This window comes from Protopterus annectens, chromosome 5.part0, assembly GCF_019279795.1.
Source record: "Protopterus annectens isolate FY-2018-M chromosome 5.part0, PAN1.0, whole genome shotgun sequence".
Classification (NCBI taxonomy): Eukaryota; Metazoa; Chordata; order Ceratodontiformes; family Protopteridae; genus Protopterus; species Protopterus annectens.
The window spans coordinates 322692165-322716845 of NC_056735.1; the positions used below are offsets into that span (position 1 = coordinate 322692165).

At 43.1% G+C, this 24681-nt stretch overlaps 1 protein-coding gene across 1 annotated transcript in view; it reads left to right on the plus strand.

The window, feature by feature from the left end:
* POLA1 (DNA polymerase alpha 1, catalytic subunit) overlaps nt 1-24681 on the plus strand; it is a 3104727-nt gene that overhangs the window by 134379 nt on the left and 2945667 nt on the right. Inside the window, exons 3-4 of the mRNA XM_044072304.1 lie at nt 3334-3430; nt 4355-4432. Of these exons, the coding sequence (XP_043928239.1) occupies nt 3334-3430; nt 4355-4432 (175 nt within the window). The remainder of the gene's footprint in view (nt 1-3333; nt 3431-4354; nt 4433-24681) is intronic.

Consider the following 24681-nt stretch of genomic DNA (forward strand, 5'->3'; position numbering starts at 1 on the left):
TTTAGACCAATTGCAGATGGGAAACATTCAAAAACCTGTTTTGCTGGAAAATTTTTGGATCAGAAACTGCAAGAGGGTTTAAAAAGTTTTCCTTGCATATGTAAGGATTCTTAGGAATTCCTTGATGAAGTAGGGAAACTTAATGTGAATTGTGAATGTATTCTGGTCACAGTAGATGTGGTAGGCTTTTACAGTGATTCCACATGAGGAGGGTTTGTTGTGGCTAGAAGCACGGCTACTTAAAATTGGGGTCTTTGATCAGGATGATATAAATGTATATGTGACCCTCATGGTAGTTGTGTTAAAAAAAATAATAATTTGAGTTTTGAAGGTCAGTATTGTAGGCAGAAGACGGGGGTAGCAATGGGAGCAGCGTGCTCCCCCGTCTTTGCGAACTATATTATGGCCTATTTGGAACAACATTTTGTATTTAATTGTGCATTCATGGACAATATAATTTATTATACAAGATTTTTAAATTATTTATTTATCTTGTGGAATGGTACTGAAGAATTAAAATTATTTGACATTTTATATTAATAGTACTGTTCCTTTTTTTAAATTTACACAACCATAGTTTCAATAGTATAGCTTATTTGGACATTAATTTATCCATTACAAAGGATAGGGCATTAAGCTCAAGAATTCATAGAAAACAGACTTTTTCTAATTCATATTTGGAATATATGAGTGCACATCCTCACTTTCAGAAAAAGTCCATAATTAAGGGACAATTGGTCAGGGTGGCCAGAATGGTAAGCTCAGATTCAATTTTCCTTGAAGTTAAATTTATTTTAGACATGTTTTAAGCAAGGGGTTACTCTGTTGATTTATTAGGAGAGGGTGGCAACGAAGTAATTACGAAAAGGAAAAAAAGGTTTTTATAAACCAATTCTGATCTATGGAAAAGATACTAGTAATGTGAATAGGTTGAACCTTCACTTTAAAACCCAAGTGGGATTTATTGTATGTTATAATCATGATGTGTATAGGATAGTGGAAGTTGTATATAACAACTGGGATACATTACACTTTGAGACTAATGTTGTCCTAAAGGTGGGAGAAAAACCCTTGGTTATATGTAAGAGGGGGATAGATCCTTTAAGGATATTTTTGAGCGTAATAAGTGTCAGTACAGAGGGGGCGCATGTAGGGCTGAAGGAAATTTTTAAGTGTCAGCATTGCAGTTGTTTTCCTTGTATATTGGAGACTGGAGAGAAGTTTGAATTAAATGGAAGAACTTTGAAGTTGTATGGCCATTTTAATTGTGTGACTGCTAATGTGGTTTATTTAGCCAAATGTACAAAATGTCCAATATTTTATGTGGGGAAAATGCTAAAGCTATTTAAAAATAGAATTAACAAACATTTATTGGACATTAAACACAAAAAACAAACAAATGCACTGGCTAGACATATTTTAGAACCCTAATGATCATAGTTTTAAGTTTTTAGAGTTAAAACAGATGCCTAAGGATCCAGAGGGGAAGGGTCTTGGATGTCCATTTGGACATCTGTGAATTGAGATGGCAACTTGATTAAATGCAGTTAATTTTCCAGGAATTAATGAAGCTATTTCAATATCAAGTGTACTTAAATTGAAACATATTTTAGTTTAATATTATATATTTATAAATATTGTATTTTGTCAAATTAATGAGATATATTGTTAAAGTATGTATTAATTTTAATATTGTTTTATATTGCATTATAAATGAATTGATGAGGTCTCTTTAAGACTTTGAGTGTAATTGGGGTTATTATATAAAGCTGGGTTGGGTGATGAAAGATGTCTTGATTTTTAAATTTGTTCTGATGAAGTCCCTTATCTGTATAGGGAAGAAAGCGCTTAACAATTCTGGATTAAATTTCTTCATTCTACAGTTGTTTTGGACTCCTGGCTGTTCATTTCTTCAGTTATTGAGTTTTCTATTGTTCACTATTGCTTTCCTTCTCTCCCTTGCAAGTAAATTTCCTTTCATTTTGTACTTGTATCTTCTGTTCATTTTGATTAGTGTTTTGCGAAAGGGGCACAGATTACATTTTCTCAACCACAGCGGTCCTAAGTATATTTTCAGTCAAATAAAATGCTGGTTTCTAGCAACATGCTAGAGCTGAAGGCAGTTGAATTGGTATGTACTCCATCCCTGGTGGTGTTCTGGAGAACATGGCTCCTCTGCAGAATTGCCAGTATTTGAAAGGGCGTCTGCTGCTTAAGTTCCATAACATCAACCAGAAGACATTCTCTCAAAGGGTCCGTGATTAGGGTGATACCTCACTCAGTTTCTCTTCTTCCTGAATTGGTAGATTAGAGTTGTCTGTTAATACAGTTGAGTAAAAGCATATAAGGCAGAAATGGCAATAGAAACTGTTAACTGGGTATATTGTTAGGAGGCAAGGATCCTGACACTGGGAAGCATGTTGGCAAAAAAAAAAAAAATGTAATAAACTTATATGTATATCACAAGTTTAAGTGCCTTCCTATAGTAAATGGATGAGGTACATCGTGTATTTTATTTTGTTTTAGTGACAGTAGCTTTAACGTGGTCATTTATCACATTCTTTCCACAATTTGTTTGGTACATCTCTTCTGCTTTGGCTGCAGGAAACCATTTGTAACTTTAGTTGCTTACCTTTTATGAATCTTGTGTAGCTGTTGAAAATGTGATTGTCTGTGCAATGACTCAATTTAGTTTAATGCATTTTTTCTAATATCCAATTTATTTTGTTCATTATTTTGGGGGGGTGGGCTGGGGCTAGAAGAGACTTTTTTATATATGAAATACATTTTTGTTAAGAGAATGATCTGCAAAAGAAAGAAGAAGACAATTGGCAAAGAAGTATTTTACTTGAATTATTATTACATTGTATGAAGTTGCTGCCTGCTGTTAAATCTGCATCCTGGTTTGCAGCAAAAATGAAAAAAGTCTCCTTTGGGCAGATTTGCTTACCTAGAAAACACATGTACTTTGTAAAATTGTAGAAAGTGAACTTTAATGTTATTAAAATGCAATTGCTTTAGCTGTTGCTGTTTTAACAGTGTAGCATCCATCTATGCTCTGTGCCAGCATAAAATATTGTGTGTGCTATTTAGGAGTTGTAATACTGTTTAAATACCTGATGGGAAATCCAGTAGATAGCGATTTTAAGAGATGGTTGAATTATGCTGCTGTTAACTATTGAGAAGATTTAAAAACTTCATCCCATACACATATTTGCCTTTAAGAATGTTGACTGTCTTGGTTGCGGTTATATAAAAGAGCGAACATTTGCAGATGTCACACATGACTTGCTGAAAATTCAAATTTTAATTCTATGGTTTTAATTTTTCAAGGTTGAGAATTTTGCTAGCATCTACGAGGAAGTTGATGAAGAAGAGTACTCAAAGATTGTTAGAGAACGACAGGAAGATGACTGGATCATAGATGATGGTATGATATATATTCTGTCTTCTCTCCATACCATCCTCTTTCTGTATCTTTCAGGTTAGGCACCTTTATCTCCTAAACATAAGCTGTTTTGGTTATGTTCTTTAATTTTGAAAGGAAGTTGGAAAAAAAGGCAATTGCTTAATCCAAGTGCAGCCAGGAGGTGAGTGTAAAACTCTCAATGAAATCCAGTAGCTATATTATCAATATATTAAGAGTAAACTTTGTAATCATTAACTTAAAAGTAAGCCAAAGTAGCCATCTTACTACTTGTGAACTGTAGGAAGAGTCAAGTAGCTGTCTTGAAGTGGTGAGAGTAACTCAGTATGGTGTGCAGGAGTATTGTTTCTGCATACAGCATGTGCCACCTGCCATTCTACGACATCTGAATTTATGAAAGTTAAGCATATAGTTAGTCTATGGCTCTGAAATGGTTAGAAAAGAGTTCCACTTAAAGAAAGTGGGACTGATGCAGGGCAAGGACTTGTCTGAAAAGAACCATTTTGCGCCATCAGCAGCCTGTGTTCTCAAGTCATGGTACTACACAAAATATCAAGTGGTGAGACTTGGATTATGATAAAATGTTATGTCATGGTGGTGGTCTTCACTGCTTTTGTATACAAATGTAGTGAATGTTGCATAAGCTCATCTGTTGTGGACATAAATGATTCTGGGAGACTTATAATTTGGAATGTTATCCCTGCTTTGGCATTTCTCAACTTTATTTTTTTACTGTGCCCTGCTCTGGATGTGCATGTAAGCATACTTGAGCCATTTTGGTTTGTGTGGTTGTACTTCCAAAAACTAAAAATCTTAACATTTAACTCTGTAGGTAGCATGTGTGTGTCAGTGTCAAGTATTAGGCTGGCTACTTAATGTGGAGCTGTGGAAGCTGTGTTGATCTTGTTTGAATTTTGATTTGTACAGATGGAACTGGTTATGTGGAAGATGGGAGAGAGATTTTTGATGAAGAGCTTGATGATGATGCCCTTGAGCGTACTGCAGGTAAACATGACTCTTTCAGACTGAATGCATTTTGGTAAGCACAGGTTTTGTTGTGGCTTAAATCCTTTTAAGGCAGAGATCTCCCTTGGTGGGGCTGGCACAAGTCTGCTTAGCTCATTTTTATTATATTTTGCTCTGTAATTTCTAACCAATGAATTGCGGCTTAAATTTACTGTCAATTTCTTTTTTCAGAATCTTTTCAGGAAGTTTGATATGGCCATAGTAGCTTGGCATGACTTATAACATCTTGGAAGACAGAATAACATTGTAATGTGTATTTGGCCACTGCAAAACATTAAACAGCGTGCTCTTTACAAACCCTTCTTGTTTCGTTATGTCTTTGATCATGCTTAAAGTGCATTACAATCTTAATAAATTCAGTTTGAAATGCCGAGCTGCAATATTTCTAGAATTTGTGAAAGACTTGTTGATTTCTAAAACTATTGAAATTATAATGATCCTATATTTTCTCTCTTCACATTTGCAGAAAGAAACATTGAGGGAATGTAACCAAGAAGCTGCATGCCAGCTACTGGCCTAACTCAGAATATTATGCACACTTTTACTCCACCTGCTGAATTCCATTTGCTAAATATGTTAACCTGGATTCTGAATCTTCAGCCCTGTCAGTGAACTCCCTTAAATACTGTATGGCATGGTTATGTGAACATATCACCCAACTTTTGCTTCCTGATCCTCCACTCCCCAAATTTCTTCCATTAAGAAGATCTGTGACTTTAACTGGAACATTGCTGTGCTTACTTAAGTGCTTAACCTACAGTTCTTGCTTGAGTTCACTCATATGATCTCATGTCTTTTCTGTCTGCCTCAACTCATGGGTATGTCTGATCTGACATCGGCAACTTTTTAGACTCTAAAATCCATGGCTTAGTCTCCTCTCCTCTACTAATAATCCCTGTGCTCTACAGCACTTCAGAGCTCGTTTGCCTCTCGTTGAACTCTGACATTATCTTTGGGCTCAGAATAACTCTTAGTAGTTTCAGATATGTTCTCTTCCTCGATTGTTTTGTTTTAAATGCCTTTCAGTACTTTTTTATGTTATACTGTTAATACCTTTGGTTATTCTGTTCCCTTGTTAGGGTAGTTTCCAGTATGCCACAGGTATATTTCTGGCTGTTTTCTCTTCCCCTCTACTTTTTAAATGCTTTCTATATACAGTTCTATCTAGGAAAAGTCAGTGTTTTCTTGAGTACTCCAGTTGTTAGGGACCATTAAAATGCTATGTGAAATTTCCTCATATGTTTATGTTAACTACTTTGCTGTCCCTGGCATGAGTGACTAGGCTTAAAGGTTTAAAAAGAGCACTGCTTGTGGATGGAGGATCCCCACAGTTAATATGTGTATTGTTTGGGGGTGGCTCACTGGGATGTAAACTGCTCTTCTGCTTCTTTTGGGTCAAGAACCCTCGCATACAAATGAAATAAATTTGTTGTAAAGGGTGTCCAATGTGCCAGTGTAGGAGAATCTGCCTCTTCTGCTTTGGCTTCAGCTTCCCCTTCCAATAAGAAATCTGGGGACATGCCTAAGTTGTTAAAGAAAAGACAAAGTGATAAAGATAAGGAAAGGTCTAGAAAAAGATCTCCTGAACCTTTGGGTGCAATTGCTAAAGCTGAAAGGTCATCAGAACTTGTCTTTGAACCAAAATGGATCCAGTTCCGTACTCCTCCCTTCTCCAAGGGTTTCTATGAAGCCAGCCCATCCCCAGCTATGTTCTCCAAAATTGCAGGAGTGTCTCTCATTGGCTCTCCAGGCCCCCTTTGATAACATCATCTTTCAGATCCTTTTGTTATTTGAAGAACCTGTTTGAGATCTCTTACAGGGTGATGTGAAAGTTTCTGAGGACACAAATCCAGTTGGGGGTCCTTCCTGTACCTCCTGATCTGGGAGTCTCGAGACTGGTCCTGATGACCCCCCTTCTTGTTTCACCTTCTGTGTTCTGGTATTCGGATCTGGTGGTTATGGAGCAGAGCATTTCCCACAGGATGCCTTTGTCAAAGTTGATAGTCTAATCTGCTAAGAGTCCCACTGTAAATGTGGTGTCTGATCTCGAGGCTTCTTGAGCTGAGAAGCCAGAGTTTGATGCTTTGGGGTTTGGGTTGAGTCCATGGCTGTTGGAGCTATCCTTTCCGGTGAGTGTTTCAGCTTTGGATAGTTTGGCTCCTGTGTGTGTGCCTCGGAACTCAGTTGGATTGGATCCAGAGAGGTACATCTTTTGGGCACTTCAGATCCCAGAGGACCCCCCCCCCCCCGTACTGGTTTCAACTTTGGCTTTCAATGCCATCAAAAAGGTCCTTTCTAGATCTAGGGAGAGCTCTCTGTCTCTCTTACAGCTCCACTCTAGCTTGTTCAGTCCCATCTTGATATTCTGTTTGATGGGACCACCAGCTTGCTTAAGTGTTGGACATTCACCAGGCACATGTCCCTTCTACTTTTGAACCATTCCCAGAGCCTCCCTACACTGTATAGGAGCATATGAAGAAGGCTTCTAAAAGGAGGCATCTGAAATTCCCTCAGGAGTCTCTCACCAAAGATACTGACTTTGAGGAAGGGGAGAGTTCCCAAAGATCCCCTTGGCAGATGTCTTACAAATGAGACAGAGGGGGGTTGGTCTCATGGATGCATCATTCCAGGAGCAGTTCATATTCCTTGAGGCTTGTGGGGTTGGCCCATCTACTTCCTTAGGTGGTCCCTGCTGGTGATCTCCTTGATTTGGTCTCTCACCGGGCATGGAAGGAATTGGACATGGTGGAGCCAATATCACGCAAGCCTGATAAGATTCTGGTGACCCCTGGGGATAGGATTGGAGCATGGGTCCAGTTGTTGATGCGGTAGTGGTTGCTGCAGTCATGAAGGAGGCACTATCACAGGAGAGCTACTGTCCATCCCCTTAACAGGGAGTTCAGGACTATGGCTAGGTTTAGAACACAGACTTGCACTTCGGTGACATTTGCTTTATGTGAATTGTTTAGCTGCCTGGACACTTCCTGAGAGGCTTTACTGAAGATCTCTAAAGTCCTTCTGGGGTACCTTACTGGCAGACACCCAGTAGACAGTGGATTTGCAGCTTACTACTCTGCAGTTGATATCCAGTGTGTCCATATGTCTGCTATTGAATGTTGGCTGATGGCACTTCTAGGGCAGCAGGCACTGAAAGTGGTATATATTGACACGCCTGGATGCCTCTCTGCAGTTTTGTGGAGCGCTTTAGAAAATCCTTTTTTTTTTTAAATTGCCCCTTTCAATGGGTCTACCCACTTTGGACCCAAGGTCAAAGAAACGCTCTTCAGAAATGAACAAGAGAGTAAAATACCGTCTGCAGTGGGCATCTGATTTTCCATCCACCAAAGGGCTTTCTGCCAGAACCAAAGAGGTTGTAGTTCTGTAAGTCCAGGGGTTTTGCTCAGGGCACTAAGGGAGATGCCCCCCCCAAGGAGGCAGAAGCAGAACAACTTTAATGGATATTGTCTCAATGGCAAAAGTGGCTTGCTGAATTAATGGTTTTGAGGTTCCCTTACTAACGGACCCTTCCAGCGCTCCTGATCCGTTACCCAAATGTCGCACTCTGGAACAGTCAGAGGAGCTTATCTTTGCACCCCCCCCCCCCAAAAGCCTGGTTAGTCAGCAAGATTCTTGGGTGCACATAATTATAACCAGAGGCTGTTCTGTCTGTTCCCTATCTACTAAACAAGTAAAGAAAATTTCACAATGTCCCACCCTGTCAGAGGAAGGCAGCCACCAAAGAGGTTTCAAAGCTGTTAGTCCTCCAGGAAGTCCCACCATACCAGTTAGGATCTGGAGTCTATTCAAGATTCTACTTGCTGGTTTTGAAAAAAAAATTACTGGGATCTCATGACCATTCTGGACCTCCATCTTCTGAATCTGTTTGTAAAACAGATGAAATTCTGGATGGTTATGGCTCAGTCCATTAAACCATTTTTGAGGAAGGGTGACTGGATGTGCTGTGTGGATCAACAGTACATGTACTACCATATCAAGATAGCAAAGCAGTTCAGGAGGTTCTCCTGCTTTTGGCTGGGAGCCAGTCATTTTCAGTTCAGGGCACTGCCATTTGGCCTCACTAATAGCCCAGTATGTTCAAGTGTATGGCAGTGGTTGCAGGATGTCTCCAGCTTCATGGGGTTCATGGTATTTGGATGACTGGCTGATAACTGCATCTACACGTGATCTACTTGATGTCCTTGCATTTCACTGTTGCAGTAGTCATTACAATAGGGATCCCCTTCCAAAGGAGGCCCGCCATCTGTCCAGTATACCAAAGCCTTTAGGTTGCTTTAAGGTGCACATACATCACATGTATGCACCTCATGTGGTGTAGGGCATAAAGGTGACATCCGAACATGCCATCCTCTGAACTTCTTTGCCACTAATCCAAACACCCACTCCATTGCTGGTTCGCCAAGCTGTTGCAGATAAACGCCCTGGTAAGGTTTATTGTATGTTATGTTTTTATATTTTATTGCTTGTGGGGTTTCATGTCATCCAGGAAGGGCAAATGCCAATGTGGGAGACAGATTTCCCATAAAGACAGTCATGAGCAGTGCTTGTTTTCCTTGGTGATTCCCACGCCCATACATCCTGTTCTGTCTGTCAGGCTTTTATTCTCAAAACCCCATGTAGTAAACTTTCTTCTTTGCCTTTGTATCTAGAGAATCAATGTCTTAAGCTTTTAGCTAAAGACACTATGGAAGGAATTTCCATCTCCAAGGGGCAGCCATCTGTGAAGAAGGCCAAGCAGTCTAGGCCAAAATTTTCTGCTGTTCAGCCTCCACTGGATGTCTCTCCTGAGGCAAGTGAAAGCCCTGAGGTTCACCCGGTTACTTCATTGGATTCTTCATCCACAACCTGTTTGGAGGCTAGTGGGGATCCAACTGCACGTCCTTGGAGGCCTTGTGGACATCCAGATCGGCTGTTCAGGGAGAACTGCTTGCCGATTATTTCCAAGGGGCCTAGGGGTATTCCTCAAATTTTAGTCGGGGAAGAAGCTCCTACTACAATTATTGAATGCCATCTGAGATCAGAACCTTATACATTCCATAAAGCGGACTCTCCTTAAAGAAAAATAAAAAAATGTAGGAAACCAAATTTATTTCTCCAGCTCCTAAGGACCCACAGAGTGAATGGCAAAATTTCACTCTGGGGGTTTTAATGCTTTGGCTTTAAGAGCTTTTCAGGGTGTTCCTGTTCTATCACTTCCTTGGTCCTCTACTCCCCTTGAAAGACCCCAGGGAGCAGGATTCTTCTGAAGAGGAGGTGGACTCAGATGAGGAATTCCTTGCCTACTCCTCTCATATTCCCTCTCCTTTAGATTATGGGTCTGAGGAAGAGGAATCTATTAATCCTGATACTCCTTTTGAGGAAATTTCTTTTCTTTTGGTTGCACAAATGATGGAGTTTAAATGGGATTGTGCTTAGGTTTCTGAAGTGCAGAAAAGGTAGTATGAGCTCCTTAGGTGAACTCTCAGGCCTTCTGCTGTACCTCCTGTTTTGGCTGCTTTGAATGCCTTTTCTAATGCTTCTAAGGCTCCTGACTCTCAGACCCTGCTCCCAAGAAATCTGACAGGTTTTGTAGGGTGCCTGAGGACTGTAAATTTCTTTGTAAGTGCCTTTCTGCTGACCCTTCGGTGGTGTCTGTGGCTTCTGACAAGCCATTTCATTTGCTTTCTCCTCCTAAGCTATTGCCTTCTGATAAAGATAGCAGAACCATGGAAAGGTTGGGGGAAAAGGTTTACATCTCTGCTACTTTAGCTTTTAGGGCTGTCAGTTATCAGACCCATATGTCCAGGTACATGTTTGCTCTTTCCCAGGCCTGTCAGGTAATTTCTGATCTTCCAGACTCTGAAGGGAAGACTTCTGCTCTTCCCTTGTTAGGGACTTCCTCCCGGGTGGCTAGTCATTCCATCAAGTTTAGTTATGATGCAGCAGATGCTTCCTCTAGGGTGGCTGCCTTTGGGTTTGTGATGAGATGTTCTTGGCTTTGATCTTTGCCTGATGATGATATTAAGGTTAAGTTAATGGATACTTCTCTGAATAATAAACACTTGTTTGGTAATGGATACTTCTCTGAATAATAAACACTTGTTTGGTAAAACTGCTGATGTTTTAAGTCCCTTTAAGGTAAGGGTAAGGCTTTACAGGAACTTTAAACATGGTTTCATTTTTTCTGTACCTAAGTTTTAGAGAAATTATCCCAATTAGCCAGCCTTTGTTTGTAGTCACTCTCTGTCTCACCCCAAGGGCAAGAAAGGTGGGAAGCGGGCTCTTTCTGCTAAAGCTACTCAGAATTCTGTGCCCTAGAAGCCTCCTTTTCCTGATAAACCAGGTGATCTGACTGTCCTGTTCTTCCCAGCGTTGTTCCTCTTTCTCTCTGACTTTCCCCATCTCTCCTGGTTTGGTTAAAGATTACTCTGGACTCCTGGGCTCAGTCCATTATCCATCAGGGGTATTTCATGGTCTGGAAATCTCTTCCCCCTTTTTATGGGAATTCCTCATCCCACTCAGGAACAGCTGCCCTTCTTTCTGGGGGTGCTTTAGGATCATTTGACACGGTACTATTCAAGAAATCTCAGTTTCCCAAAAGGGAGGGGGTTTTGCTCCAGGATTTACCTAGTACCCAAGAAAGAGGGTACTTTGAGACCAAGTTTAGACCTCTTGTCATCCAAATACATTTCTGAAGGTTCTCTCTTTTTGAATCCTTTCCCTTCTGACTTTGTTCCCACTCTTGCTTCCTCAGGCTTATATGGTGACTTTGGACCTTAAGGATGCTTATCTCCTTATACCAATTCACCCCCTTTTCAGGAAGTTTTTACATTTCTGTGTTGCTTTCTGTCATTTTCAATTCTCTGCTTTGCCCTTTGGCTTTTCTACTGCTGCAAGGGTATTCGAAAAATGCCTTGCTCCTGTGATTGCTTTTTACAGGCTAAGGGGATTCCAAGTCTTTTCCTACTTGGGTAACAACCTGTTTCAGACTTGCTGTCCACAGATCTTGTTGCTAAATCTTCCCTTTGCAATCTCTCTTCTGCAGAGCCTGGGGTTTGCTATAAATTTCAAAATGTTCTTTCTGACTTTCTCAGACTCCTGTCTTTCTGGGGTGCAGGATCCAGATGTTCTTATGGTGACATCCCTGCCTCCTCCCAAGGCCCAAACTCTCATTTCCTTTTTTCAGTCCCTTCTTCCTCTGACCTCGGTAACAGCAAGGAAACTTCTGAGAGCTCTTGGGTTCATGGCTTCCACTATTCCTATGCTCTGTTTTGCCAAACCCCACATGAGAAACTTCAGTGGCTTCTAAAGTCAGTTTAGCATTCTCGTCCCTCTCAGTTTTTACTTCCTCCTCTTCTATGTCTCGAGCAGGAACTTCAGTGGTGGGTTCAGCAGCTGACACTCAATCTGGGTCTCCCTCTTCATCCACTTCTTCCCTCTTGGGAGTGTTTAGACACTTCAGACATGAGATGGGGAGCAGCTTTTGGCTCACTAAAGGTGCAGGGAGTTTGGTCGCCTTTACAACAGGAAGACTATATCAACGTCAAGGAGATGTCTTCCTGTAGATGTTCAGGTCTTTTATCTTTTCTCCCTGGGTCCTCTCAAGTTGTTTGCAAACAATACCACAGTAATGTAGTATGTCAGCAAACTGGGAACAAGGTCTCATCTTCTAAGCCAGTTGGCACTCCTAGTGTGGGAATTTAGCTGTCCAGTCCCAAGTGACTCTTATTTTTATTTATTGACATTTGTTAACCGGGTTGGTCCACCTGGGCTTGTGGCCCATTTTCAGTGGAGACCCGAGGAGAAAAGCTCCAAAAAACACACAGATTACAGAGAATCAAACATTTAAGTAAAAAATATGGTCATAATCAGTTATACAAGAACGTTAGAGAGACAGAGCAGAAATGCAAAGACATGGTATGTATAAATCAATATTTTTACAGACTAAAAAATATATTCTTCAGGCAGTGTACATTCCTTCAGGTCAAAACATTGTGGCAGATTCCTTGAGCAGCTCCATAACTCAATCTTCCAAATGGATGCTTCACAGAGATGTGTTTCTGGACATTGCCCACCAGTGGGGTGATACTCTGATATTTTTGCCTCCCCTCTGAACAGACAACTTCTTTTTTTGTGCTAGAGTCCCAGGTCCTGTGGTTTGGAAAGTGGACACCCTTTCTTGGAAGGGGATGTTTCTTTATAGTTTCCTTCCCCTTCCCCTCATTTCAAAAGTCCTATTCGGTATACAACAGTATGCTCTCAAAATCTTGTTGGTGACTCCCTTTTGGCTGAGACAGCATTGGTTCCTTTTTATGCATTTAGCCAAGGGCAATCACAAGTTACCTCACAGGGTGGACCTCACACAATACAAGAGATCTCTCTTCCATCCCCACCTGTCCACTCTTCAACTGACATTGTGCGTGATAGGATTTTGATTCCACATAGACACCTTTTTTTTTCCTGAGGACATGTTTAGTGTCCTGCAGGAGGCTAGGAAACCCACTACTAGGAAATCCTGCTTATCCAAATGGAAGAGGTTTTCTGTTTGGTGTCTTTCTCGTAACCTGGATCCGCTTTCTGTGGATGTTCTTTTGGTTCTCTCTTATCTGTGTAAATTACTCAATATTGGGTTGGCTTATTCTTCGGTTGAGGCCTACGTATCATTTCTGCTTGTCTGCCTTTATTACTTCTTTTATCTTATCTTCTAGATTTGAGGCTAAACAATTTCTTAAAGGCCTTCTTCATTTTAGGCCTTCCAGGAATCCTGTTCCTCCGCACTGGTGTCTTAATTTTGTTTTAGAAAAATTGACTCTGGCTCCTTTTGAGCCTGCAGCTTCAGCTTCCTTGCAACATTGCTATTGGAAGACTGTACTTTTATTAGCCCTTACTTTTGCCAGATGGGTATCTGAGCATCAAGCCCTTATGGCTTGTCCTCCTTTTTTAGTGTTTCACCCTTCGTACTAATCCCTATTTTATGCCCAAGGTGGTAAATGAGTTTTTTAATCAGTGTATTCATTTTCCCACTTTTTTCTCTTCTCCACAATCTGCCAGCGAGAAGGTGCTGCAGACATTGGATGTGCATCCTAAGACTAAGACTTTTCATAAATATGATCAGCTCTGTTTCCTTTCATCCTAGGTTCTTGGGACTGGCTGTGTCCAAGCAGCCTATTCCCTCTTGGATTTCTAAAGCCATTTCTTCTTCTTGTTCCTTTCATGGCAAGAGCCTTTCTTCTGTTGAGGCTCATTTTTTTCTAGAGCTGTGGCTTATTCTGGGGCTTTTTTTTCAAGAGTTTGGATACTAACTCTATTCTTGAGGCACCTACCTGGACTTCTGTGCATACATTTACCAAACACTGCAAACTGGATAGAATTTCCAGAGGTAGAGCTGGTTTCGTTAAGGCCGTACTTCATGGCTTCCTAGAGAGCTCTGCTGGTCCTTCCTTCTCTTTCTCTTCCTGAGCTTTGGCACTCACCCTATTGTAATGAATACTGCAACAGTGGAAGGACTTAGCACAGTTGTGTAAAATCTTACCATAATAGTAGATGTTTTTCTCATCAGTGTTGTAGTATTCACTCCCTCCCTCTACCCCCTGGTATATTTCCTTTTCTGGATGTACTGATTACTTCTCTTTTCCTTGGACTGGTGCTTTTACTGGGGCTCTCGGTTCTGAGGATGGTACATCTGCACATCACCTTTATGCCCTACACTATGTGAGAAGCATACATATGATGTACGGAGTATCTTAAAGCAACCAAAAGGCTTTGGTATACTGAATGTATGTCTTGCCGCCCTTGGCAGGGGATCCCTGTTGTAATGAATACTGCAACAGTGAAGAGAAGGACATCTCCCGTTATGGTAGGATGTCCTTCTATTCTGATGTTGCAATATTCATAACAGTAGGGAGTTGCTGCTTGCAGCACCACCGTCTGGCCATTATACCATAGTCTTAGTCCTGGAGGGTACATGTGACGTCTGTTACCAGAGCCATAAACAGACGTTTGGTATAAAAGTGACGTCTGCACGTACCCTCATCAGAATTTTTCTGCTGCAGTGATCATCGGACGCCCGTTTGCCAGTTCCACTTGTGCATTGCCCTTCTGCATTGTGTTTCTTCAAACGACCGCATTCCAGTTCGTTAAAGACCTGACTACAGTTTTGGACCATTACAGTTAAGTGCCCATTGGGGTTTTCTTACTTATTTTGCTTACAGTTAGACTTGCATGTCAGCTAGGAAAGGGAAGTGTGCTTGTGGGAGACAAATTCCTCACAAGGGCACACACGATGTGTGGTTTTTGTGTAGGCGAGGCCCACGACCATGCATCCTGTAGCCATTTAGTGGCTTTGAATCTTTATCTTGAAAACCAATGACTTAGACGCTTAGCGTTAGGCATGGAGGGAGGAGTAGGCCCTTCCGATGAGCCACCTAGGAAGAAGGCGAAAAAAGCTAAGGCCGAATCCCAGGCTGCGCCTCAGGCATTTGATCAGGCTCTCGAGGCGATTGACGACCTGGAGTTCATTCAGACGACTGTTTCCAAGGCAGGCCTGGGAAGCTTAATGGAAACCAAGGTGCAGAATACTGAAGGTACGTCCGCTGATGTAATTCAGCCATCAGAGTCTGATGGCGGAGGGGAACCATGGCTCATGTTCTCTGAGGCCTCTGCTACTCCTTCTCATGCTAGGCTAACGTCCTTTTCTCTTCTGACTGCTTCTACAACCCCCTTGAAAAAGAAACTGAAATCCAAGCACTCTGAACTGACACAGATGCCTGGCTGGGAATCTTTCTTTCAAAGTCTATTTAAGGCCTTTCAGGCATTAAAATCACAGCAATTTCCCCCTACTCTCACTCCTCAACCCATCCATGTGTCTGAGGAAGATTACTCCTCTTCTGACGAGTCCTTCTCCTGTGAAACACAAATTGAATCCCCCAAGGAATTCATTACTCCAAAAGAGGAGGACTCTATTTCTGCTGAATCCCCAGGAGAAGAATTCATCTTTGGGGGTACTAATTCCCTCATGAGGGAACATTTTATGTGGCAGGCCTCTGAGGTTTCAGAATCCAAGAAAAGGTACTTTGACCTTTTGCAGATGGAACAGCCATCTCCCTCAACTGTGCCAGCCTTACTGCCTGCTTTTCAGGATGCCTTCCTAGCTGCATCAGTCTCCTGACTCCCAACCCCTAGCAGCTAAATGACCAGATCGTTTTTACAGGGTCCCCCAAGACGCACAGTTCCTTTACAAGAACCCTCCTGCAGACACATCTATTACAGCTGTTTCTGCAGATAAGACATCCAGACAACTACCTACTGCTCTTTATTCAACTGATAAAGACAGTAAATTTATGGCTAGGGCAGGTAAATATATATATACCTCCACTCTGGCCATTAGGGCCCTAAACTACCAAACCCACATGGTAAGGTATGTACTTGACACCATTTCAAAAGCCTCCACCCTTTTGCCTGAGATCCAAGATTCCCCTGTCAGGACACAACTAAATTCTCTTCTATCCACTGTATCCCAAGTGACCAGGCACTCAAGTGCAGCTATGATGCTGTGGAAGCTACATCCAAAGCTGCTGCTTCTGGATCAGTGCTTCGACGGTACTCCTGGATACAGTTACAACCACTCCCCATGGATGTTCATACTAAACTTCTGGATGGCACCCTTAGACAATAAGGCCCTTTTCGGACAAGCCTCTGCTGAACTTCTAAAATCCCTTCAGGAGAAGGGTAAGGAGTTACAAAACCTCAAACACCTTCTGGTGTCCCCTATTCCCAGATATCATAGGAATTATCATCAGAAACCCTCCTTTATTAGAAGGCAATCCTTACATTGAGCACCACAATCAAAGGGATGTAGACAGCTGAGAAAAACTTCTACTCCCAGATTTCCCTCCAGATCCTCTACCACACCCTTTTGGAGCCAGCCTGAGCAATCCAGGCCTCCTCCACTGTGACTCACCTGATGTTCATTGTGCATACAGCTGCAGTCATAACAGATGGGTTCTCCTGCCGTCAGGCGGGTCTTCGGTCGGCCGAATTCCAAAGTTTAGGTCCGGTGTTTGTTGTCGTTGCTTCTTCCCTGACGTCAGTGCGACAGGCGTATAAAAGAACCAGCCAATGCCATTTTCTTCAGTCTTTTTTGCCGCGCGGTGCCCGAAGCAGAAGCAGTTCGCAAGTGCCGGTCGGCCAGCTCCTGAGATTACAAAAAATTTTGGAACCGAAGTCTTCTTAAAAGCCAAGTACCCCGTTGGGGAAACTTTTTCTTGCCTCAGACCGATGTCAGACAAAGTTAATAATTGTATTTCTTGTGGGAAGCAAATACTGCATAAGGATTTCCATTCCCTCTGTATACCTTGTTTAGGCCCAGACCACGACGTCTCGGTCTGTTGCTTTTGTGCTACATTCAACAAACGCACTATTAAGCGTCTGGCGGAGTTCGCCCAGCATTATTTTGGGAAAGCATTTAACTATACTATGTCATCGGATATTCCGACTCTGGTTTTATCTAAAAAAACGCAAAGACAAGGACCGACACTCGAGGTCCGTGGCCTCTACCGACACCACGCCAAAGCCGACTACACGTGGTCCGGTTCTCAGCGAGGCACCTATGCAGCTCCTGATTACCGACGACACATCTTTGGCGGTGTCTCCTGTACCCGAGGTCGCAGGCTCCTCGGCCCACACCCTGACTACAGATACCGAAGCCACGCTTGGCATTGAAACACAGAATGTGGACAGGTCCACCTCCACTCAAGGTGTCTTCAGACCTTCCTCTTCTTTCTCCATCAAGGCTTTCACCAAGTCTAAAGCTACCATGCACCCTAAGAGACCAGCTACACAGGGCCCATCTCCAGGCCCCATGCCTAAGAGACAGATGCTTAAAATGGCTGAGGATTTAATTACTCTAGGTTCTCAGCCACCTCCGGACAAAAGACCCAGAGTGGAGGAAGATTACCCCTCTTCTGATCAGGGCTCCATTATTTCAGAGCACTCTGATTATCAGGAACAGTCTTACTCTCCTTTTGAAGACTCTGATGCAGAGGAATCTATTCCTTCTGTATCCCCCCCCCCCGAGGATTACTCATTTGGTGAAACTCTGCATACCTTAAGGGAACACTTCCACTGGGAAGGCCAGGATTATTCAGATTCCAAGAAAAGGCTCAGGGAATTTCTTTTGTTACCCCAGCACAGGCCTCTGGCTATACCTCCTGTCCTGGACATCCTAGATGATGTTTACTCGGAGGCCTGCCTTAACCCGGACTCTCTCCCTCCAGCTCCAGTTAAGCCTGACAGGTACTACAGGGTTCCTGACTCGCACCAATTTCTATACAAAAGCCATGCTGCTGACCTAGAAACCATCTCACAGGGGCCCAAGGGAGTTAAGGCCTCCATTGCCAAAAACCCATTGCCTTCCGAGAGAGATTCCAGATCCTTAGAAAGGTGGGGATAAAAGTATATACCTCGGCTACCTTATCCACGAGGGCCTTAAACTGTCAGTTTCATATGCTAAAATACCAACAGTTTTTGTTATCTCAATTGAAAAGTAAAATGTCACAACCTGAACAACCAGACATGAAGGAGTTGCAGGATTTGATGCATAGTTTAGAACAAGTGGGTAAACATACCTTACAATGTGGTTTTGATGCTCTAGAGGCCTCATGTAGAGCTGCTGTTACAGGCTCAGTCATACGTAGGCATGCCTGGCTCAAGGAACAAGCCTTGCCTGATCATGTCAAAGCTAAATTACTAGACGCCCCTCTTCAAAAGGATGTACTATTTGGGGCAAATGCTGAGGAAGTATTACGGAAAATGGAGGAAAAGGCTAAATCAATGCAAACTGTGAAAGAATTTCTGCAGGTTCAACCCCCACGTTTTAGTAGAAATTGGCCTTCCAAAAACTGGTCCTTTCCTGCCACAGACAGACCCCAAAGAGGCAGATACAGGCGCCCGAGGGGCAGAGGACAAACACAAGGCTCGTACAGAGGCAGACAGTGGCAAACTCCTACGCAAAGAGGTGGTGAGGACAACTCGCAATCTTTCAGAAAGCAAAACCAATGACTTTCCCCTTTGCATGCCAACCAGGTCTCAAATGGCAGCTCCCTTAGGAGGAAAGCTGGCACTATTCTCAAAAAATTGGCATATTGTCACAAAGGACAAATGGATCCTGAACATTATAAACAGAGGCTACAAATTCCATTTTCATACTTTTCCAAAAATGAAAGGCATGCCAAACCTGCCACACAATCAAAGGGCAGAGGCACAAAAGCAAATTTCAGATCTTATAAACATGAAAGCAATTCAAGAGGTACCTACGCACGAACAAGGTCAAGGATTTTATTCCAGGCTATTTCTGGTGCCAAGGAAGGGCAAAGATTGGAGACCTATTTTGGATCTTCCCATCCTAAACACATTCCTACTCGTTCCAAAATTCAAGATGCTCACTCTACAGCAACTTCTTCCCATGCTGGGCAAGGAGTCTTGGCTGGTAACACTGGACCTCAAGGAGGCATACCTGCATGTCCCAATCAGACAAAATTGCAGAAGATACCTCAGATTTCTTGCAGGTTCAACACATTATCAATTCTCTGCATTGCCCTTTGGTTTATCTGCTGCGCCCAGAGTATTCATGAAATGCCTGGCATCAGTAATTGCCTACTGCAGACTTCAAGGGATACAAATATACCCTTATTTGGACGACTGCCTGATCCAAGCGGACAGCAAGCACATTCTTCTGAAACATCTGGCTTATGTAATAATGTTATTAAACTCTCTAGGATACACAGTCAACAAAGAGAAATCAAGACTAATACCCTCTCGGAAGATAATTTTCCTGGGTGCCAATTTGGACACAAACACCCAGATGGCCTACCTCACGCCAGAGAAGCAGGGGCAACTAATTCAATATTTCAGAACACTGGCAAATTGCACCAGGCTGACTGCAAGGAAAATCCTGCAGGCTCTGGGATTCATGGCATCTTGCATCTTACTAATCCCATGTGCAAAGCTGCATATGAGAACTACAATGGTACCTAAAAACATATGGTCTCAACACAGCCACAGTTTGGAAACAATGATACCACTAATTCCATGTCTGCAAAAGGAATTTCTGTGGTGGGCTCAAGCATGCCAAACAAACACAGGTCTTCCATTCAGCAGGCCTCAAGCAGATCAAGTCATCACAACAGACGCCTCGGACTATGCCTGGGGGGCGCACATGACAGACCGGTGCATTCAGGGCAAATGGACCCAAAAAGAAAAGCACCTTCACATCAATCAAAAAGAAATGCTAGCATTGATAAATGCTATTACAGCCTTCAAGGACCTTCTACAACCAGGTCAGCTATTGATAAGAACAGACAACACAACTGTTATGTGGTACATAAACAAGCAGGGAGGAACACATTCTTATCCCCTATGCAGACTGGCCATGTCACTTTGGAACATGGCCATGGACTTACAAATGGAACTACAAGCACAGTACTTGCCAGGCAAGGAAAACACGCTGGCAGACAACCTAAGCAGGAACATGACAGATCCACACGAATGGAAGTTGCATCCAAAAGTTTTTACAAAAATAATCCAAGAATGGGGAAGGCCAGACATAGATCTCTTTGCCTCCCACAAAAATCATCAATTGACAAAATTCTGCTAGAGGATCTTCCATCCAAAGGCCTGGAGAGTGGACGCTCTCTCTTTCAGTTGGACATCAATGACAGTTTATGCCTTCCCACCTCTTCTTCTGCTGCCCAAAGTCCTATTGAAGACCAGAGCAGACAGACCAAAGATGATCCTCATTGCTCCGGACTGGCCAAGGCAACACTGGTACCCACTACTAAGGAGCCTGACGCATTCCCCACCATGGACCCTGCCTCTAATCCCTCTTCTTCTGACTCAGCACAGTTTCCAAACTCTTCAGTCAGCTGAAGACACTCAATCTAGCCGCATGGAAGATTCCTTAGCATCACAGCAGGCCCTGCTCTCCAAGGAGGTGCAGGATGTCATTTTGGAGGCCAGAAGGCCATCGACTAGAAAAGCTTACTCTGCAAAATGGAAACGTTTTTGTGTTTGGAATGAGAAAAAGGGCCAGTGCCCTGGAAAACTGAATTTGCCTCAAATACTACAATATTTGGCCGAGCTGCTAAGCAGTGGACTTTCGTTCTCCTCCATCAAAATCCATGCCTCAGCCATTTCTGCAGAATACAACACTGATCCACCTTTATTCTCTCACCCTCTATTAAGACAGTTCCTCAGAGGGGCTAAGAATTTAAGACCTCCAAGAAAACAACCAATACCTGCTTGGGATCTTAATTTAATTCTGGAAAAACTGACTTTGCCCCCATTTGAACCAGCTGCCTCATCAGATTTACAATATTTGTCCTGGAAAACAGCTTTCCTTCTGGCTATCACTTCAGCTAATATGGCTGTCCAGCCTTTCATCATCTTCCATCAGGACAGAGTTTCATTACGTACCAACCCGTCCTTTATGCCTAAAGTGGTATCCAGGGTAGCTTTAAATCAGGCCATGCATTTACCTACTTTTTATCCTAATCCTCAAAACAAAGGGGAGAGATTACTGCATTCCTTGGACATCCACAGACAACTACGTTATTATTTGGACAGAACAAAGCCTTTCAGAAAATCAGAACAGCTTTTTGTGGCCTATGCGGTAGGAGCTCAAGGAAAGTCAATATCCAAACAGACAATCACAAAATGGATAGCCCACTGCATACGCTTTTGCTATTCCTTTCATGGCAAAACTGTACCTACAGGCATTAGAACTCATTCCACCAGGGCCACAGCCACCTCTGCAGCCTTCCTCAGAGGAGTTCCTACCAAGGATATTTTAGAAGCAGCCACTTGGAGTTCTGTGCATACCTTCTCTAAGCACTACAACCTACCATTATACTCCAAGTCTAGAGCAGGCTTTGCCACTGCAGTCTTGCAGGGCATTTTGGCTCTTCCTAGCTCCACCTAGTGCCTACCACCCTTTTCTTAGCTTTGGGATTCTACCCATCTGTTATGACTGCAGCTGTATGCACGATAAACATAGTGCAGTTTTGTACCCACCATAAATGTAGATGTTCGAGTGCTAATACAGCTGCAGTCCAGGTTTCCCTCCCACCTTCCCCTCTAGGGGTATTCTTTTATGGTGTATTTGCTTGCAACTACTGTTTTGATTATATTGCATTGCATTATTACATTATTTTATGTATTGCCTTCCTTCTGGGGGCACCTGACATCTGGGGCAAGAAAGACTGAAGAAAATGGCGTCTGCTGGTTCTTTTATACCCCTGTCGCACTAACGTCAGAGAAGAAGCGACGACAACCGATGCCGGACCTAGACTTTGGAATTCGGCCGACCGAGGACCCGCCTGACGGCAGGAGAACCCATCTGTTATGACTGCAGCTGTATTAGCACTCTAACATCTGCATTTATGGTAGGTACAAAACTGTACTTTCTGCATCCAGTTACACCCTTATCCCTTCGACTCACCCTCTCCCTTCCCACCTGGTGGAGATTAACAACAAAAAAAGGGTCCTCTCCATCATCCAAAGAGGCTATTACATGACTTTGTGGATGCTCCCACCTTTTCAAGGGATTCCTCAACCACCAAATAAACAAATTCACCTGTCCCCCCCCCCCCCACATTATTCATCAACTTCTAAATCAAGGCACCATGGAACCAGTGCCCACCCCTCAAAGAAACACAGGATGTTCTTCGTGTTTCACTGTTGCAGTCATCGCACATGGGTTATCTGCCTGCAGGTAGCCCTCAGTTGGCCCGAATACCAGAGTCTTAATATATCTGCTTTGGATGCTGTCGCTTTTTCCATGACGTCAGGGGTATAACAGGCAGCCGACGCCATTACACCAGTCTTTCTTGCCGAGGAGGAGCCTGAAGCAGAAGCCATTTGCAAGTGCTGGTTGGCCGTTACCTGAAATTTTCGTTTTTCGAGTTGATAATCCTGAAGTCTTCTAAAGTGAAGTACCCCATTGGGGATCCTTTTTTCTTGCTCCATCCGATGTCAGAAAAAGTTAATTGTCTTGCCTGTGGAAAGCAAATACCTCACAGATTTTTATTCTTACTGCGTCACCTGTCTAGGACCAGACCACGATGTCCCTAGTCAGTTTTGTGCCTTGTTTAACACCAGAATCATTTGTCATTGGGCTATTTTTGTTGCTAAATTCTTTCGCTCTTGATCTCCGTTTTCCGGAATGGCTTCGGTAAGCCATCCGACTACCGATCTTCTGAAAAGACGTAAGGATAACGACAGAGATAGACCGTATAGGTCCAAAACTGCTGACAACGCTTCTGTTAAGCTAGTCGCCAGTCCGCTGGTACTCTGTGAGGCGCCTTTACAGCCCTTGATGCCCACTTCTGTGGATTCGCAGGTCTCTGCTGAGACCCATTCGGAGTCCGGTATGCCGCGGGATGCTGCTTCGACTATGGAACCAGCAGATGAATCTACCTTGGATGGGTCCAGAGTTGCCTGACCTACCGATGTTCAAATCAAAACTATTTCTTTTTTAGCCAAAATTACTGAGTTTCTTAGGCCCAGAGTATGCACTACTCCTAGAAAACTGACGACCAAAGAGCATGCTCAGGCCCACATGCCACAAAAACAAATGCGTAGAATGGCTGAAGACCTTGTTACGCTAATTAGGGAAAGCCAGCCTTCCCCTGCTAAGAGATGAAGAATTCGGTTGCCTTAAGATTCTACAGACTTAGGAGCCCGATGACTCTGACCTTTCTAATTATCAGGACATGCCCTTACCAGCCTATGCGGATTCAGATGCAGAGGAATCCATTCCCTCTGCCTCCCCTCCAGAGGATTTCTCTTTTGGTGAAACCTTGCATACTTTAAGAGAGCATTTCCATTGGGAATGCCAAGACTATCCTCAGTCCAAAAAGAGACTCAGAGAATTTTTAGAGCTACCTCAGCACAAGCCTTTAGCTATTCCCCTGTCCTGGATGTTGTGGATGATGTTTTCGTGGAATCCAGTCTTACTGCAGACAACTTACCTCCAGCTCCTAGGAAACCCGACTGGTACTACCGAGTACCTGTTTCCCACAAGTCAAGAATCCTACTGCTGATCCAGAGATTATTTCCCAGGGACCTAAACGTTTTAAGGCTACTACAGCCAAAAATCCTACCCCTTCGAACAGGGATTCCAGAGCTTTAGACAGATTGGGTAAGAAGGTATATACCTCTGCAACTCTTGCTATCAGGGCATTGAATTGCCAGATGTTATGTGATCCTATCTCGCCTACATTCTGACTGATGGGTTCGGAGCCGATCCTCAGCTCCGACTCGGCACGCTTATGCCAAAGAACGAAGTCTCTTATTGGCTGAGCTTACTATATCCCAGGATGCACCACTACCAGTCCCCCAGATCTCGTTTGCCGCTAACAAGCAAAGACGTGGTCTCGAGCTTGGCTGAGCTGAGTAGTGTTTTTTTCACTTACTTTCCTGTCGGGGATTTCCTAAAATTTCAACAAAAAGCTGTTTTAACGGCTATCTTGTGTTTTTGTGTATGAGTGGATATTTTTTGTAAAAGTTTTGTGTGGTGATTGTGTATTTTCTGACTAAGAGGTCCCCTTTGAGCTGAAGGGCCTTCCCCTGTCAGTCAGTTGTCATTCAAGTCCCGTTTTAATTTAGGGTTCTTGGATCCTTTTAGTTATTTTTCTATTGTGACAGTCTTTGGTTTAAAAAAAAAAAAAAAGAATTTTTTCTTTGATAGTTAGTGTGTTTTGTTTTTGCTGTTCACTAGATTGGTTGCCATAATGTCACAGGCTCCTAGGCCTTCAGGTTTTAAGAAGTGCACTAAGTGCAGTTTCAAAATGTCAATAACAGATGACCATTCTCTCTCTGTGTACTGTTTGGGCGCCAAACATTTGCAGGAGTCCTGTAGCGTGTGCCACGCGTTTTCCTTGAGGGTCCTCCAAGAGAGGAAAAATAAACTTATTTTAAAAGGCCTTATTAAACCCTCATTTGAAGAGGCATTAGCTTCCTCTCCTTCTCCTGCAAAGAAGAAAAGGTCCGCCCAGCCCGTCGGAACCGACCGCCAAAAGACATAGGCAGGCTTCTCCTTCGGCTCCACGGACTTCGGAGCCGAGGGCGGAACGGTCTGCCTCGATGCCTCCAGCCTCGACTCCTCTGGGTTTGGAGCCGACGGCTGGGGCCTCGAGAGGCGGGTCACCTTCATCGGCTCCACTGATCTTGGAGCC